Consider the following 18,039-nt stretch of genomic DNA (forward strand, 5'->3'; position numbering starts at 1 on the left):
CTTAAAAAAATATAATGACATTATTAGAATACTGAAATAATTTCAAATGCCCTAACACACTCACACACTTCTCTCTCTCTGTGTAAATATGAGTGTGTCTCAGTCAGTGCTCAGCCTGTAATGCCTGTAGTCAGTGTTCATTCCTAAATCACCTGACAGGTTGGTCAACGTTAGAATACATGTATTGACCACATTAGCTATACCCCCTGGTTCATCATGATCCTAGTTGTTGGGGTGGTAGTGATGTAAGATAATGAGCAAAACCATTCCAAAAACAGACTTCCTTTGAATGAATGTTTCTGTATGACTGAAATAGTGTTCTTTTTTTGGACTCCATACAGTGTTATTGGGTTCACAGAAATTGCTTGATTGTAAGTGTTGAGAATGAGACTGAAGCTGTGAAGGAAGACTGAGAGCATGTGGCCGTGACAGTGATTGTGAAGAGATTAATGTGTGAGTTCTGTCATTGCTGTTACTTGGCTTGTTATCTTTAACAGCCCAATAGAGAGTGGGAAAGGCTGTATGTCCGAGTGTGTAGTCTACTAAAGGTCAGCATTGGTGACCTTTAGTGTGAGCAGGTCACTCACACCTTCAGACAGAACCCCCCCCCCACACACACACACACACCTTACTCATGTTTCTCTACTACAGTAACATTCGTCTGGCAGCAATCCAAATACATAAAAAAAAAATGTAAGTCAACATTTTACGTTTCCAATTTTAGAACGCAAGGATTTCGTAGAAATCTAGGTCAATCAAAGCAGATTGAGTAGGATATTATCTAGTTGTAGTTAATAATGCATTCATTTCCAATACTCTTAGTCCACCTAGTGGTAAGCACTGCTCCTTGCATACGGATACACAAAACTGTATAAACATGTTTGTGTAGATTGCAATGGTATATAAGGAGTCTTTTCCCACTCATTATGCCGACTACAGATGGTCCCCTGTATGTGTAAGGGGCAGGACCTCTGTACATTTCCTTGCCGAGCCGGGTCAGAACCTTAAGGAAGGTCAACTCTTGAAGTAAAGTAAAATTCTATTATATAATAGAAACAATTGAATGGTTTAAAAGAGACCTGTTGACCGACAATAGTACTGTATACCTTTCACCCCATGTACTTACCAGCTCAGAGCTGAGTAATGATGGCACCACTGAATCCATGCAGAAGGAGTGATGATAATAAATAATATAGCAATATGTACTGTAGCGTGTTTTACCCCCCTATCACTACTAACACTGAGTGCTGCTGAGCACCACCACCACACTGGTCTGTCTTTCGTTTGTTTGTTTGTTTGTTTGCATATCATATAAAGGCTCAGTCATACACACCAATAGCATTTGCCTGCCCAGAGTACTTAGGATCTCTGAACAAAGGTAGAATCGTGCATCAGAGAACAGTTCACTGAACAAATCGGTAGACGAACGGGGAGATCCACATTCGGTGCGGCCTGTGTGATCCTTAAGTATATGTGAAGAAGACAAGGCATGGGTGTTGGTGTTTGTCTTGGGTACGTGTGTGTGTGTGTGTGTGTGTGTGTGTGTGTGTGTGTGTGTGTGTGTGTGTGTGTGTGTGTGTGTGTGTGTGTGTGTGTTTCAGCACCTGGCTGTAATGACTCCAGTCTCAGCAGAAGCGTTCCTCTCAGTCAGGCCTGGTGTCATCTGTCTCTGTGGGCTTAGTGTCACCTCGTCTCTCAGCGACAGGGATACAGCCACAGGCCTTTGTCAACGCCATAGGCGACACCACTCAAGTTCACCATTTCTTATTAGAAAATGGCTGCCTTGGACACAAATACAAGAGAAACAACCGTGACTCACTGGAACTGCACTATCCCAGTCCCACTGTTAAACACTCACACACACACACACACACACACACACACACACACACACACACACACACACACACACACACACACACACACACACACACACAAGGTACAGAGAGATCTCTCAAGTCACTGCACCTTCCCTCTTTGCTTGTGCCAATATTAAACCCTATCATTTTAATTTCGTATTTCTTATGATGTAGCCCATATTTCCTTTTTCTATGGACTGGAAATGCTTCTGTGAGCGAAGAGCAGCTCAGTTAGTTTTCTGCTCCAGTGGTAGTACTCCTGTCTAAGCACTAGGGGGCATCTTTGAGTTGGTCCAGCCTCACTCACAATCACTGGCTGCCAATTTAATCTCAGGTGTGACTGGCTGAGCTGGATTGGAGGAGGAACCGTAGTGTGTCATAGCTCCATGTTGATCAACAGTGTTGTCATTGCCCCGTCTGAATTTAGCGTACACATGTATCCCCTTCTCTTTGTTGCCAATGTCATTGATCGTAGTCTTTGATTTGTCCTTAGTCTTGCAGCTTTATATCAGTACAATATGAGAATGAAGTCACTAAGGAGAATCTATCGGACCAATGAACCAGAGAGAAAGGTACAGAGGAGAGGGAGCGAGTGCGTGTGGCATGGGCATGGCTAAATATACATGTATAGAGCTCAACTGAGTAGAGGTCATCTGTGATAGAGGCACAGCGATGCGGTTGAGCTTCCCTCTCTCTCCTCTCGCTCTACATTTGACATTTTAGTAATTTAGCACCTTATCCAGAGCGACTTACAGATGCAATTGGGGTTAAGTGGGCACAGCGACAGATGTTCCACCTAGTCGGCTCTGTGATTCGAACAAGCAAACTTTTGGTTACTTGCCCAACGCTCTTAACCACAAGGCTACTTGCTGCCTCACTCTCTATCTCACTCACTCACTCGCTCACTCGCTCAGTCTGAAACTACAACCTAAGCACACTAGGTGAGCTCTTTCTCTCTGTTTTGTCAGATGTCCCTTATTGGAGAAGCACTGCAACCATACAGTCTCACTCGCTCTTGCTCTTTCTCACGCTCCCTCTCCTGCGTGCTCTCGCTCTACCCTTCTGTCTCTTCTGGAATCTGTGCTCGGGGAGGTGAGTTATCTTTTATCCAGGAGAGGAGAAACGAGAGGGAGCTGAGGCAAGGTGCTGCCTTGTGTTAAAAGCTCTAATAATAGTTGCTGCAACCAGAGTGCCCATCCAAACATCAGTGATTGAGTGAGCAGGCTGCTGCATTGCCTTGGTGATGGGAGACGTGAGGCTTTGTTGTTGACATGTGATGAATGTGTTGTGTGTGTCGTGTCTCCTCAGAAAAAGGCAGAGGAAGCTCACAGGATTCTGGAAGGACTGGGACCCCGAGTAGAACTGGTGAGTCTCTGCTGTTTTCTCACCTCTTAATGGTCATCTGAATAAAAAAAATTGCAACATCATTTTTTTGCATTATTTGACCTTGGGGAGGAGGGATAAGTAACGGAGGAGGAGTTTGTCTGAAATCAAAGATGTGTAGCAAGCCCTGGAAAGAGAGCATGATGTGGGTTTAGTTTTCTGTTCAGGAATGAGAGTGAGAGATGGTAAAATAGCTGGACCACAGAAACAACAATTTCAGATTCGTTTGACCCATGAAAGCTGTTTGCCATCCATTGTTTTCCTCAACTTTTTAACTCCCTTGTGTCATGAAATAAAAATGTTTTTGTTTGTTTTGAAACCAACTAATTTTACCCAAAGATGGACTTTTTCCACTTATGAGTCTCTTGAGAACAGTCTTGAGAAGGGCTGGATTAGGATGCCATGTCGTCATTGTGCTTACTACTTGTTGTCAGCTTGGCACAGCAGTAACAGTTATATAGTACTATGGAACTCAGGGCGATGCCCAAATGAGCCTCACAACAGCCTTTGTTTCACACTCTCTCGCATACATATTGATTCATTTTGTGCGATTGATTAAATGAATGATAGATTAATTAATACATATAATTTGATGGTTCAGTTGGTTGAGTTATTGATTGATGGTAAAAAATCTGAGCCAATTTTTTTGGCAGACTTTTCTCAGATATTTGTATAAACCAGTATGATATCACACCAACATTTCTCTGTCAGACTCTGTTCAATGTCAGATATTCAACATGTTGTTGGTAGAATGTAATGGGTGAATGTTGTTACTGCATCTGGCATAGGAGCTTTGCAATGACACCAGACAGGGTGCAGAGAAGGGAGTGTATAAACCTCCTAGCCTTCATGTTCCATGCTGCTGTGAAACTGAATTCCCACCTCTGGCAGCATCACTAACACTTTCATCTCTCTCTCTCGCTCCCTCCCCTCTCAGCCTCTGTACAACCAGCCATCTGACACCAAGCAGTACCATGACAACATCAAAATGTAAGTTAGCCCGCCCTCTGGGGTAAAGGCACTGGGTTTATGCTAATGTTTGTGTGTGTGTTTGTCTGAGTGTATATCATCTGTCCCTGTGGGCTCAGTGGGATTGCTATGGTCCTAAATGCCATTACTGCGCTCCTTCTCATCTACTCTAGAGAGTCCCATCCCAACAAACGGCCACAGACCATCAATGTTTCAGTGTCAGCCACGCATGCAGTCTTTATAGCTGTGGTAGTGCACTGAAACAGTTATTTAACCTTGTGATCTCTCTCTGACAACACATTTTGGTCATTTTTTGTGGAAATGAATTTATACTGCACTTTTGTTCACAACTATAGCAATGTAAGTGAAGGAAATGTTACACACATTACATTTGAACTGACATCCTCCCTTCACTGCCCCTCTTTCTCTACTCTGTTTGATCCCAGCACTGTTTGATCAGAAAGGGTGTGTGTTATTAAATAGCGCTGTATAGCTTTGATTCATCACAATTGACTTCTTTGTGGTGCCCCTAACCGGTTTGATAACCTTGGCCCTGTCCCTGTTGAGAAAGATGAGTAGCAGATCCATAGACCCCCTACCCACCTTAACCTCTCTGCTTCCTCTGTCCACTACCCCTCTCATCTCCCACACTGACTCAACGTTGGGGCCAATAGCCAGTGTTCAGTATTTCAGAACTTAGAATATATAAATCCATGGAAATATATCCACAGGTAGCTCCCTAGTGGTACAGCGGTTTAAGGCACTGCATCTCAGTGCAAGAGGCGTCACTACAGTCCCTGGTTCGAATCCAGGCTGTATCATATCTGGCCGTGATTGGGAGTCCCATAGGTTGGCGCACAATTGTCCCAGCATCGTCCGGGTTTGGCCGGAGTAGGCCTTCATTGTAAATAAGAATTTATTCTTAACTGACTTGCCTAGTTAAATAAAGGTTAAAATAAATGTATTGTTTATTTTTCACCGTAATCTTACACACATTACAGAACGGGAACATGGACCGTGCTTGCGTCTTTAGTGTGGCACATATCAACATGAAAACTCTTTTTGCATAACTATAATTTCCACATGTTTTTGGTGCTGTTTACAGTGTACTGTGATTTCTCAGGAATACGGTGCACTCTTAGTGTTGGACAAACGAAACCTATTGAAACGGTCCAGAGCAGCTAATCTCTCCTTCCACCATCTAGTGTCCGGAGCACAATGCCACGTCTGTCTCTATAGGACTTCATCTGTCAGCCCTGGTCTGGCCTTGATATGATTTATTAGGATCCCCATTAGCTGACGCCAATGGCGACAGCTAGTCTTACTGGGGTCTGACACATGATGAAAAAGACATTACAGACAAAATACTTTACAATTTACATACACACGTTAATGTTTTTAAGTGTGTGTGTGTGTGTGTGTGTGTGTGTGTGTGTGTGTGTGTGTGTGTGTGTGTGTGTGTGCGCATCAGTTACAGAAGCTTGCTTTTCCTCTGTGCACTTCTAACATCTATCTATAGAAGCCTGTTTACTATGTGTGTGCATCTGTGTGTTTTTGTCTATCTCCGCCTGTATTGTGTCTATGCACCACAGTGGTATGGTGTACGTGTCCCAGTGTGTGGGAGAGTGAATTAGTGTTTATATGGTTCTCAGTATGTGTTTACATGCTTATGTGAGTTTAGATGTTGGTTTATATAGGAACATGTGTAGATGGGGGTGTCTTTTTGTTTTGATGAGGTCATCGTGTCCACTTTAGACTGCGTTCTGTGATGTCCTTCTGCGTAACGCGCGCGCTCGCACACACCCACGTAGTGCCTTATTTGCTTCCTGCCGTCTGTCTGTCCTTGCCTGTGACACCAGCTGATGTGACTCATGTAGAATATGATTACATTAATCAGGAGGGATGTGACCGTACAACTGCCAGATTAAGATCATTTTACACCAAAGAAAGAGATAATGGAGGGAGAGCGGCTGCCAGAGTGATTACTGCCCTGACCTTTATCTCTGGCTGTTTCCATTCCTGGGCCACACCAGCTTTAAAAGTTGGCCTCCTTGTGTTACCTCCTCTCTCTCTCTCTCTCTCTCTCTCTCTCTCTCTCTCTACTGTTGCATCATTCCTTCCTTGCTCTCGCAACAGTTAAATGTAATGCTTTTGTTGTCCTTATCCTCATCACTCTAATGACATGCTTGAATAATATAGTGCTAGGATAGAATGCAGATGGCTTTCGCTTCTCTCTTCACGAAGATTGAATGCTTATGGGTCTAAATGAATAACTGCAGCATGCTACCTCTCTTCTTTCAATCTCCCCGCTGCTGTATTTAATTCAACAAGAGCAAGCTTGCATCCCTCTTCGAATATTATATTAGTATATGAAACACAAATAAATGCCCAATAAGCTTTTCTCGTCTAGCTTTTCCTGGGACTTTACAAGAGCTAAGGAGAGAAGCCAGCTGAGAGCAGGTGCATATCTCACAGGAGAACAAAGATGGAGGCTATAATTTCAAAGCGTATGCATTCATTAGCTTAATATAAGGCTAATACTGCATTGAATTTATTACCTGAAAGAGGTATGATAGTACATCTATATTTACACTGAGTATACCAAACATTACAAACATCTTCCTAATATTGAGTTTCACCCCCCCTTTTGCCCTCAGAACAGGCTCAATTCGTCTGGGCATGGAATCTAAAAGGTGTCGAAAGAGTTCCACAGGGATGCTGGCCCATGTTGACTTCAGTGCTTCCAAAGTTGTGTCAAGTTGGCTGGATGTCCTTTGGGTGGCGGACCATTCTTGATACACACGGGAAATTGTTGAGTGTGTGAAACCCAGCTGCATTGTAGTTCTTGACACTCAAAACGGTGCGCCTGGCACCTACTACCATACCACGTTCAAAGGCACTTAAATATTTTGTCTTGCCATTCACCCTCTGAATGGCACACATACACAATCCATTTCTCAATTGTCTCAAGGCTTAAAATCCTCCTTTAACCTGTCTCCTCCCCTTCGTCTACACTGATTGAATTGGATTTAATAAGTGACATCAATAAGGGATCATAGCTTTCATCTGGATTTCTTCCTGGTCAGTTTATGTAATGGAAAGAAGTGTTCCTAATGTTTTGTATGTCAGTGTATGTCAATCTTGAACAGGATTATCTATTTTGGATGCAGTTTGAATGGAATTGTTGGAGAGATAATAATATTTGAGTTATAGGCTGTTTTAAAACTCTTCAGATGCAATTTAAACATGTCTTCACAATTAAAAAAATAAGTTAACCTCTGAAAACCAGATGGAGATGTGTAAATAGAGATGCGTATTAAGATATATTAGTCCTAATCTTACTGTAGCATTTTCAGAAGGAGAAAGTTACCATGATGAGATGATACATGCATTGTGAACTGCGCTTCATACTGAGATGCGCCGTCTGTCCCCACCCTCAGCATTGATGATTGATCATGCAGATAGCAGAGCAGAGAAGGCCGTAGAGAAGCCAGGTTAGGACATTGCATATAATTGAACAGTTCCATTTCATGTCATGCTGTTCATAGATATCATTTATTATAATTTACCGTTTTACTCGCAGTTATTTATCCTGGGAAACAGGAGTATATTTGCGCAGGAAATCTCTGTAATTCTCTGTAACCTGGTTCCCGCCATTAAACCCCAATAGGGACAGGCGTTGCATGCCTGTGTTTTGTGTGTGTGTGTGTGTGTGTGTGTGTGTGTGGGGGGGGGATAAGATGGAGTTCATACCTGGAAAGAGGAACATGTAAGCTACACCGTGTGCTCACAGAGGCTTATTGTTGTTGACATAAGAGCACCAATCATTGAATGTGTGAAATCATCAAAATAAATACGTATTTATTTTATCCTTCCCCAAAATAAATTCATTTTCAGCAATATTTGTGTTGATTTTCCAATTCTGTCTCTGTGTTCTCCCATTCCAACTGCCTCTTTTTTATTTATCACTCTTTCTCCTTCACCCTTCACAGAAACCAGGCGATGAGGAAGAAACTCATTCTTTACTTCAAGAGGAGAAATCATGCTCGTAAGCAGTGGGTGAGTACAGAACAGTGTGCTTCTCTGCTGGGACTGCTCTATGACCGATGACCAGATTGAAACTGGGCCAGAAGCTCCTTGGAAGACAGTGTCCATGTTCCAAAGGCAAGAAGAGCTCTGGGCCCTTGTGCCTGTTCTTTAGTAACACTGTAGCAGTAGCTAGTCCTATGCAGTGTTGGAGCACGGCTGTTACTGCTTTTGAAAAATGAAAGGTCTAAAACATTCAGCTCTCCCAGGACTTTTTCCTCTCACATCAAGTCTGCTTCCTGTCTGGTTAGGAGATAGCAGATAGTACAGGAGAATCACCACTGCTCTGTCTGTCTGTCCTGTCCCGTCTGTCTGTCTGTGTTATTGAGCAGGACCGAGGCAGCGGGCAGGGCTATAAATAACTCTGCTATCGATTGTCCAGACTCTGAAGTCCGAGTTAGGCAGACATCCTAGAAACCACCCGCCCCGACAGAAAATCTTTACCACAAATCAAGCCCTGACTGTTCCCGTGTAATATATTCCCACAGGGATACACTATGTTTAAGAACCATGCTTCACATCTGTGCATCAGTAAAAGGACATCTGTAATTGGGAATAATTCTATCGTTGCACAGTTACACTAACCCCTAACTCTAAATGCAGTAACCGTATCTAGACTGTAATGTATAGAGGGGCACACCCACTGCCCCATAGCACTGTTTGATGAGCCTTGCGCTGCAAGGTCATGTATCCACTATCCAGTCATGGTGTTTAGTGTAAGTAGAGGTCCCAGGCCAGCTCCAGACAGGAGAGGGGATAGTTGCAGAGTGCGGCCTGCTGAGACATGTTTTTAAGAGGCTTCAGAAGCCTATGTCTCCTCCAGGGTTAATGGTTTGCTTTACTGCCTGCCCCGCCGAGGAGCTGGGAAAACATGGAGCTCTGTTCTTGTCATGACTCAAGGTTACATTCAGTCTCTGCAGAAGCACAGTGTAGTATGCTGCATGGACAAGCATGCTGAGAAGACCAGGAGGGAGGAAGAGATTAGAGGACTAAAGAAACCGAGAGGAGGGAATAGAGCACATGTAAACAATTATGTACATCACCATAGTCACCTTCCACGGGAATAGGGCTAGAGAAGGCAACGTGGGTACAGTATAATGAGTTGGTAGGAACAACAGCATATTAATAGAGTGTATTACTGGTCTTTTCACTGATTTCACGTTGCTCTAGGCAGAGAAACTAGGCATATTTCCTTTGAATTCTGGTTTGTGGCACATGCTATTTCAGACGTTTTAATTACATCCTGATATGAGGAGAAAAAAGGGACACTTGTTATTTGGTATGAGTTGATTATGTTCTTTGAAATGCTGATTGACCTGGTTGTTCATCCTCTCAGGAACAGAAGTTCTGCCAGCGCTATGACCATCTGATGGAGGCCTGGGAGAAGAAGGTGGAGCGCATTGAGAACAACCCCCGGCGCCGGGCTAAGGAGAGCAAGGTGCGAGAGTACTACGAGAAACAGTTCCCTGAGATCCGCAAGCAGAGAGAGCTGCAGGAGCGCATGCAGAGGTGAGTCAAGGCCCCGGGGCCTCCTGCTCCTCCTCAATATTCTAGGTTGGGGAGAGTCTATTGTGCTGTATTTAAAACATAAGATAAGAGATTCCATTCTGTTAAAACAAAGTCTGATTACATTGCGTTGAGTTGTTGCTTGATTACAGTATGGACAGAAGTGTGTGTGTGTGTGTGTGTGTGTGTGTGTGTGTGTGTGTGTGTGTGTGTGTGTGTGTGTGTGTGTGTGTGTGTGTGTGTGTGTGTGTGTGTGTGTGTGTGTGTGTGTGTGATGTCAAAGAAGGAAGAGCTCAGTTCCAGTACCTGCAGTGTGTTGACATGTCCTCTGTGTTCCCCCTGTGTGGAGCAGCCGGGTGGGGCAGCGTGGAGGAGGACTGGCCTCATCTGCAGCCCGCAGTGAACACGAGGTCTCTGAGATTGTTGACGGCATATCAGAGCAAGAGGTGAGCTCTTACACTTCACCTCCCGCTCTTCACCTCTCCTTCAATCCTCTCTCCCCTCTGGACCAGCCATTTCTCCCATCTCTCAATATACAGTGTTCTTGTCATGCTTGTTGCTTGACACACTCAAGCACTAATGTATTTGTGACGTGTAAGTTACAGGACACAGTTACTGTAGCTGCATAACACTTAGAACTAGTTCAGGAAACATGATTATTTGTGGAGTGTGAACCAGACAGATGCACAAATACACACACAGAGTAAATAGACTATAGTTCTGCCACTTGCACAACCAAAGAGGTTTTACTCTGACCGTGGTTGGGGGGAGTGTTCTGAGTGTTCCACAGGAAAGGCAGAGCTGGCTTGTGAATAACAAGGCTAGTCATCACACTGTGTACAGTAGAGGGCCAGTGTTTCTCTGTGAGGTCAGCCCCACTCAGCTGTGGTTCTTTACATCTGGAAAAGAACTGACTGCTCCCACCAAGCGTGCAGCGTCTCTCTCGTCCCCTCCTCCTTCCCGACCTCAAACTTCCTCTATATCTTATGACCTCTTACACACTTAACACAACACGACTGCTTCGACTGTCTCACCACCACTGCCTCTATACACTGTGTTTATCTCAGCCTGATGTTGGGAAAGCTCTGCCTTGGTGTACACTACAGTGTACTCACTCCAAGACATTTTGTCTGTTTGTCTGTGTTTGTCTGATTGTGTGTGTGTGTGTGTGTGTGTGTGTGTGTGTGTGTGTGTGTGTGTGTGTGTGTGTGTGTGTGTTTGTTTACACATGTGTGCGGGTGCGTGTTTGTGTCAGAACACCGAGAAGCAAATGCGCCAGCTTGCGGTCATCCCTCCCATGCTGTTTGACGCCGAGCAGCAGCGCATCAAGTTCATCAACATGAACGGCCTGATGGACGACCCCATGAAGGTGTACAAGGACCGGCAGGTCATGAACATGTGGAGCGAACAGGAGAAGGACACCTTCCGCGAGAAGTATGTCGTACACACCGTAGAATTACTCTGCATAGAATGGCAGGAGTGTGTGCTGTGCAGTAGTAGACAAAACATTGATTTCTAATAGCAATCAGACTGAGATTGTGAACTATCCAAAGGTCAGGGAGTTGTTGAGGAAGTTAATCTTCTCTCTTTGTGAGAAATGGAGGATACATCAACCAGCCAAACCGAACCCACAGACTGAGATCAGAGACTGTAAATGCTTCCACTGTGCAGAGAGGGAGAGAGAGAAAAGTAGAGGGAGAGAGATGTGGATGTGAATTGTCTTGTCCGCTCAGCCTAAGCCCATATAAAAACACATCAATAAGAGAGAGTTGGAAGAGATGTAAGCAATGCTCAGTACTGGCTGTGTTATCCTATTGGGATATCGAGTAATGTTAGTCAGGATGTGCTGATAGAAGTATGGTGAGGGAACTCTAGGTTGGTGTTGATGAGAGCATGCTTTAGATGAGTAATAGAGTGAGATATCTCTGGAGAGATGGATGTTGGGACTGTTTTGTTATGTCAGCACTGATGAGAGCCTCTTCTCCCATCAACCAAACTACACATGCGTCACTCACTCCTCAATTTACTTGCATATCAAAAGACTGAGTGCTTCCAGATCATTTATTAGATCATTTAAAAAAAACGTATTAGTCTGTGTGCTTTGTGTCACAGGTTCATCCAGCACCCAAAGAACTTTGGCCTGATTGCTTCTTTCCTGGAGAGAAAGGTACAATTTGGAAGATCCTTCACTCCATGCACAATGATCGACCCTGAGTCCTGACACTTGAGTAGTCTTTTTCACATCTTGTTTTGGAGATTAGGTCCTAGTAATGTTGTGTTTTGTTTCAGACGGTGGCAGAATGTGTCCTCTTCTACTACCTGACCAAAAAGAACGAGAACTACAAGAACATTGTGCGCAGGAACTACCGGCGCCGTGGCAGGAGCCAGGTACTGTAGTTACACAACTTAACTTGAACAACTTCAAACCACTCCTAGGGCTGTTGCTGTGACCGTATTACCGCCACACCAGGTCACGAGTCATGAAGGCAGTCAAATTCCATGTGACCGTTTAGCCACGGTAATTAGGCTTCTCCAAGCTCTGATGCTGCTGATGGTCATTAGTAGCCTACCAAACTTGTTAACTGCCTGGTACCCAGCACTCTATTGTCCCTCTAATCACTCTGACATCAATGCAAATGTAATCGAAAATTGAATCAAACACTTCATGAGAGCTCAAGTTGCGCAACATTTCTACAGGTTATACAATTGCGCGAGAAAACAGAGAGATGGCGACTACTAAAAAGAGGAGGATCCCATCAGCTTTCTATAGACTAGGCCTACTATATTTGTTTGTCAACTTTCCTAATATTAAGTACGTTGTTTATCTTTACAACAAGCCTAAAGCTTACCTGGCTGGCATGAAAATGAACCACGGGAAAAGCTTCCTCCATTCGCTGGTTAAGTGCATAGATGACGTGTTTCTTTCACTGCCCCTGTCTCGAGACACGTGCATGATAATGTTCCATTCTAAATCAAAACAAATTTCACCCATATATTATTTAGTGTACAGTACCAGTCAAAAGTTTGGACACACCTACGCATTCAAGGGTTTTTCTTTATTTTTACTATTTTCTATGTTGTAGATTAATAGTGAAGACATCAAACCTATGAAATAACACATATGGAATCATGTAGTAACCAAAAAAGTGTTTAACAAATCAAAATGGATTTGAGATTCTTCAAAGTAGCCACCCTTTGCCTTGATGACAGCTTTGCACACACTTGGCATTCTCTCAACCAGCTTCACCTGGGATGCTTTTCCAACAGTCTTGAAGGAGTTCCCACATATGCTGAGCACTTGTTGACTGCTTTTCCTTCACTCTGCTGTCCAACTCATCCCAAACCATCTCATTTGGGTTGAGGTCAGGTGATTGTGGAGGCCAGGTCATCTGATACAGTACTCATCACTCGCCTTCTTGGTCAAATAGCCCTTACACAGCCTGAAGGTGTGTTGGGTCATTGTCCTGTTGAAAAACAAATGTTAGTCCCACAAAGCGCAAACCAAATGGGATGGCGTATCGCTGCAGAATGCTATGGAAGTAATGCTTGTTAAGTGTACCTTGAGTTCTAATAAATGACACAGGCTGTGTCACCAGCAAAGCACCCCCACACCATCACACCTCTTCTTTCATGCTTCACAGTTGGAACCACATATGCGGAGATCATCCATTCACCTGCGTCTCACAAAGACACGGCAGTTGGAACCAAGAATCTCAAATTTGGACTCATCAGACCAAAGGACAGATTTCCACTGGTCTAATGTCCAATGCTCATGTTTCTTGGCCCAAGCAAATCTCTTCTTATTATTGGTGTCCTTTAGTGGTGGTTTCATTGCAGCAATTTGACCATGAAGGCCTGATTCATGCAGTCTCCTCACATCTCAACAGTTGATGTTGAGATGTGTCTGTTACTTGAACTTTGTGAAACATTTATTTGGGCTGCAATTTCTGAGGCTGGTAACGCTAATGAACTTATCCTCTGCAGCAGAGGTAACGCTGGGTCTTCCTTTCCTGTGGCGGTCCTCATGAGAGCCAGTTTCATCATAGCACTTGATGGGTTTTGCGACTGCACTTGAAGAAATTCAGAAGTTCTTGTAATTTTCCGTATTGACTGACCTTTATGTCTTAAAGTAATGATGGACTGTCGTTTCTATTTGCTTATTTGAGCTGTTCTTGCCATAATATGGACTTGGGTCTTTTACCAAATAGGTCTATCTTCTGTATACCACCCCTACCTTGTCACAACAAAACTGATTGGCTCAAACGCATTAAGAAGGAAAGAAATTCTACAAATTAACTTTTAACAAGGCACACTTGTTAATTGAAATGCATTCCAGGTGACTACCTCATGAAGCTGGTTGAGAGAATGCCAAAGTGTGCAACGCTGTCATCAAGGCAAAGGGTGGCTACTTTGAAAAATCTCAAATATAAAATATATTTTGATATGTTTAACATCTTTTTGGTTACTACATGATTCCATACGTGTTATTTCATAGTTTTGATGTCTTCACTATTATTTTACAGAAAATGGAGAAAATAGTCAAAGTAAAGAAAAACCCTTGAGTAGGTGTCCAAACCTTTGACTGGTACTGTATGTAAAGACAAGATTAAATCAAGAATAGTCTGATGGGTGACAATAGTAGCCTATCACTTGTGAATTATATATTATCACTTGTGAATGATGCCCAGCAATAGAAACTGCCTTTTTTTGTGACTTTTTCTAGTCGTAGTCGCCTCATGTAGCCTAGCCCATAGGCCTATATGTTTTGATAAGGTTTGTATCACAACTAAAGTGGCCAAATAACTTCTTAAAATTAAGCACATGAATCTGCTTTACAAGGGATTTAGAGTCTAACTGGCATACATGTGCAGTTCGTGAGTTTCATGATTTGGGAAGATCATTTTCACCATAAAAATGCACATTTATAATAAAAGCATTACATGCATAATTGCATTTGCGGTCACTTTTGATAATGGGGTTTTCCCACTAATGGAACATTCGCGCTTATAGCCTACTGCCATGCTGCGCTTATAATGTGACAGCCAAATAGTTTATCAACATTTAAAATAAACGTTCTGATATTTACATTTTTGTCATTTAGCAGACGCTCTTATCCAGAGCGACTTACAGTAGTGAATGCATACATTTCATTTCATGCATTTTTTGTTGTTGTGGGAATCGAACCCACAACCCTGGCGTTGCACACACTATGCTGGCGTTGCAAACACCATGCTCTACCAACTGAGCCACAGGGAAGACTGATCTGTTGCGTCAGCCACACTGCGTAAAACATTTTTTGGGGATGCTAGTGGTTGTATTACTTAGGGATCTGTCCCAGACTAGGTTTGGAATATTTATTTGACGCACAGAATAGAATAGGTCCACTTTTGTACTATGGGTGATAGTAGATTGACATAGGCTTGTGCTTTTGCTGTACGTTAGGCCAACTCATCTTGTTGGCTGATGAAAAGTAAATGTGGACAGTTCTTCCAATATCTTCAAAATGTACCTCGGAATTGGATAAGGATGCGTGCAGTTGCATCCCCGATGTGTCTGTCTTCACTTATATCCTGTGAGAAAGACCCGATCACATGACTGAGAGCCATGTGAGTTAGAGGGCGCTTCGGAGCGCGCAGCACTCAGGCACAACGCAGCACTCCGGGCCAAGGGCACAACGGCCGCTAGCCGCAAAAGGCATGGATTTTTTAGGGTGCATTACGGCCACAAAGGGGATGCCGCCGTGAAATTTGAGGCATTATCAAGTGCTTGTCAAATAGTGAATGAGAGACTAATGAAGTGTGTACAGCCTACCCAATAAAACAGAGCAGAGCTCATGCCTTTCAATCGACTTTTTTCAATTCATCATTAGAGTCGCATCATGCAGCAAGCTTGCACTTGCTAGCTAATTTGTCCTATTTAGCTAGCTTGCTGTTGCTAGCTAATTTGTCCTGGGATATAAACATTGAGTTATTTCACCTGAAATGAACAAGGTCCTCTACCCGACAATTAATCCATACATAAAACGGTCAAACGAATCATTTCTAGTCATCTCTCCTCCTTCCAGGCTTTTTCTTCTTTGAACTTATATGGTGATTGGCATCAAAACTTTCATAGTATTACCACGATGACTGACAACACAGTTCGTGCCATGTGGGTATCTTCTTCTATAAACCAATAAGGAGATGGGAGAGGCAGGACTTGCACCGCGATCTGCGTCACAAATAGAACTGACTTCTATTTTAGCCCTTGGCAACGCAGACGGTTGTTTACGCGCTCGAGCAGTGTGGGTGCAATAATTGAATAATATGGATTTCTAAATTTATTTTCCAGCGCACGCGAAGCGAGCGGTGTAGTCAGGGTATTACAATGTATTTAAAAACAAAACATATAGCCCAACATTTGTAGAACAACTAAAGTTACATGAATAACTAAATTAAGTCTATAGTAGTACCAATTTCATTGATAACCGCTCAACACAGAATTGCCGCATGCCGCACTCCCTCAAATCATTAGGAGAAGATATTTATATTTTATTCTTTGTTCAATTGTATTATGCCTACTATAAAATAATGCCACAGAATTCTAAGCAAATCTTGTCTGCTAAATGAGCTAGTGTAGCCCACAGCCATATGGCATAGCCACATCAGGACCTAACATAAGGACAAGTCAGAGTATGCTTATCTGTTCTTCTGAAATATACATTTTCCTCATATCATGCCTCTTTAGACCTGTCTAAAATAAATGTATATATTGTGACGGTGTAGGCTGTATTACATGGATTTATTAGACGTATTAAAATGTAGATGTTCCATAGGTCTGCATCAGTGGTTTGTAGGCTATGTGTGGAAGCCAGGAGAAGCTAAATGTGTTTGTTCATTAACGGTCAATTACTGTTAGACCGACAGTTATATGCTTGACAATCACCAGCTGCCAAAATTTCCTGACCGCCACACCCCTAACCACTCCACACTTGAGAAGGCATTAGGTGAAGGACGTTTGTCAGTAGAACTTACATAGAGAGGTAACATACCCATGGGACTCTGTCTGAGCAGTGGGATCAGTAGAGGATAGGTCATCATGCAAGCAGCACACCGGTTATGTGACACGTGCTGTTGTGCTCCCCCTTCGTCTCAGCACTAATGTGTCCGTATTGTCGTGATTTTTTTTAAACAGGTGGTTTCCATTGCTAATTAGCTCCCAGTTATTACTTAGGCCCAGATCGGGTGTTAGGCATTTAATCCAACGGCGGTGTGGTGGGTGCTAATGAAATGGTGCATTAATTAGCCAGCGACCTTTCTGTGGTCGTGGCTGGGTGTCTCCTCATTTCTCCCAGAGACACCTCAGCTCATTACCTAGCTAGTCAACGTTTAGCTCAGCACACAAACACTACGGGTTCGTTAACAGAGCTGCTTGAGCACTGGGGCTAACGCTAATAACACAGGGAGAGAACGAGGGAGTCGGCGAGAGAGAGAGTTGTAGGAAAAGAGAGAGGGAAATGGGAGAGTAGAGGAAAAGGCTCAACAGGACCACAACAGCTAACGTTAATGACACCTAGAGAGAGAACATGAGGCGGGTGAGTATGTAATAATAACAACAAAAAAGCTAATCAGCGCCCAGCCTTGATTAAAACCTCTAGAGGACCCCTTCCCGCTCTGATCCCGGTACCGGGATTTATTGACAAGATACCTTGGTGGGAAATTCAAAACTTCAAGAATCTAATAATTTCAATTTGTCAAACAATCAACTATTTTTCACCATTTGAAAGATAAACATCTCCTAAATCCAACCACATTGTCCGATTTCAAAGAGGCTTTACGGCGAAAGCATAAAGTTAGGTTATGTTAGGAGAGTACATTGAAAATAACTGTGTGTAATGTTTTGTCAATTCAAAGACAGGCGTCACCAAAAGCAGAAAACCAGCTAAAATTATGCACTAACCTTTGACAATCTTCATCAGATGACACTCCTAGGACATTATGTTAGACAATACATGCATTTTGTGTTCCATCAAGTTCATATTTATATCCAAAAACAGCATTTTACAGTGGCGGTGAAATTCAGAATTTTTTCTCCCTCAAATGCTTCCGGTGAATCAGCGTTACAATTTACAAAAGTACTATTCGAAAACATTGGTAAATTATAATATTGTCATTCAAAGAATTATAGATTAACATCTCGTAAATGCTACCGCATTGCCAGATTTCAAAATAACTTTACTGGGAAATCACACTTTGCA

General features: G+C 43.0%; 1 protein-coding gene across 12 annotated transcripts in view; it reads left to right on the forward strand.

The window, feature by feature from the left end:
- The window catches only part of ncor2 (nuclear receptor corepressor 2), a 199,820-nt gene that overhangs the window by 120,432 nt on the left and 61,349 nt on the right, over nt 1-18,039 (forward strand). For 7 of the 12 annotated variants that reach the window (XM_045707170.1, XM_045707179.1, XM_045707178.1 and 4 more), the window contains exons 7-14: nt 3,168-3,224; nt 4,180-4,232; nt 8,204-8,270; nt 9,634-9,806; nt 10,153-10,249; nt 11,059-11,237; nt 11,916-11,970; nt 12,093-12,191. In XM_045707170.1, coding sequence (XP_045563126.1) covers nt 3,168-3,224; nt 4,180-4,232; nt 8,204-8,270; nt 9,634-9,806; nt 10,153-10,249; nt 11,059-11,237; nt 11,916-11,970; nt 12,093-12,191 — 780 coding nt within the window. The remainder of the gene's footprint in view (nt 1-3,167; nt 3,225-4,179; nt 4,233-8,203; nt 8,271-9,633; nt 9,807-10,152; nt 10,250-11,058; nt 11,238-11,915; nt 11,971-12,092; nt 12,192-18,039) is intronic. The other 5 variants (XM_045707172.1, XM_045707175.1, XM_045707181.1 and 2 more) reach the window with 3 other exon arrangements.

Source organism: Salmo salar, chromosome ssa24 (genome assembly GCF_905237065.1).
Source record: "Salmo salar chromosome ssa24, Ssal_v3.1, whole genome shotgun sequence".
Lineage (NCBI taxonomy): Eukaryota > Metazoa > Chordata > Actinopteri > Salmoniformes > Salmonidae > Salmo > Salmo salar.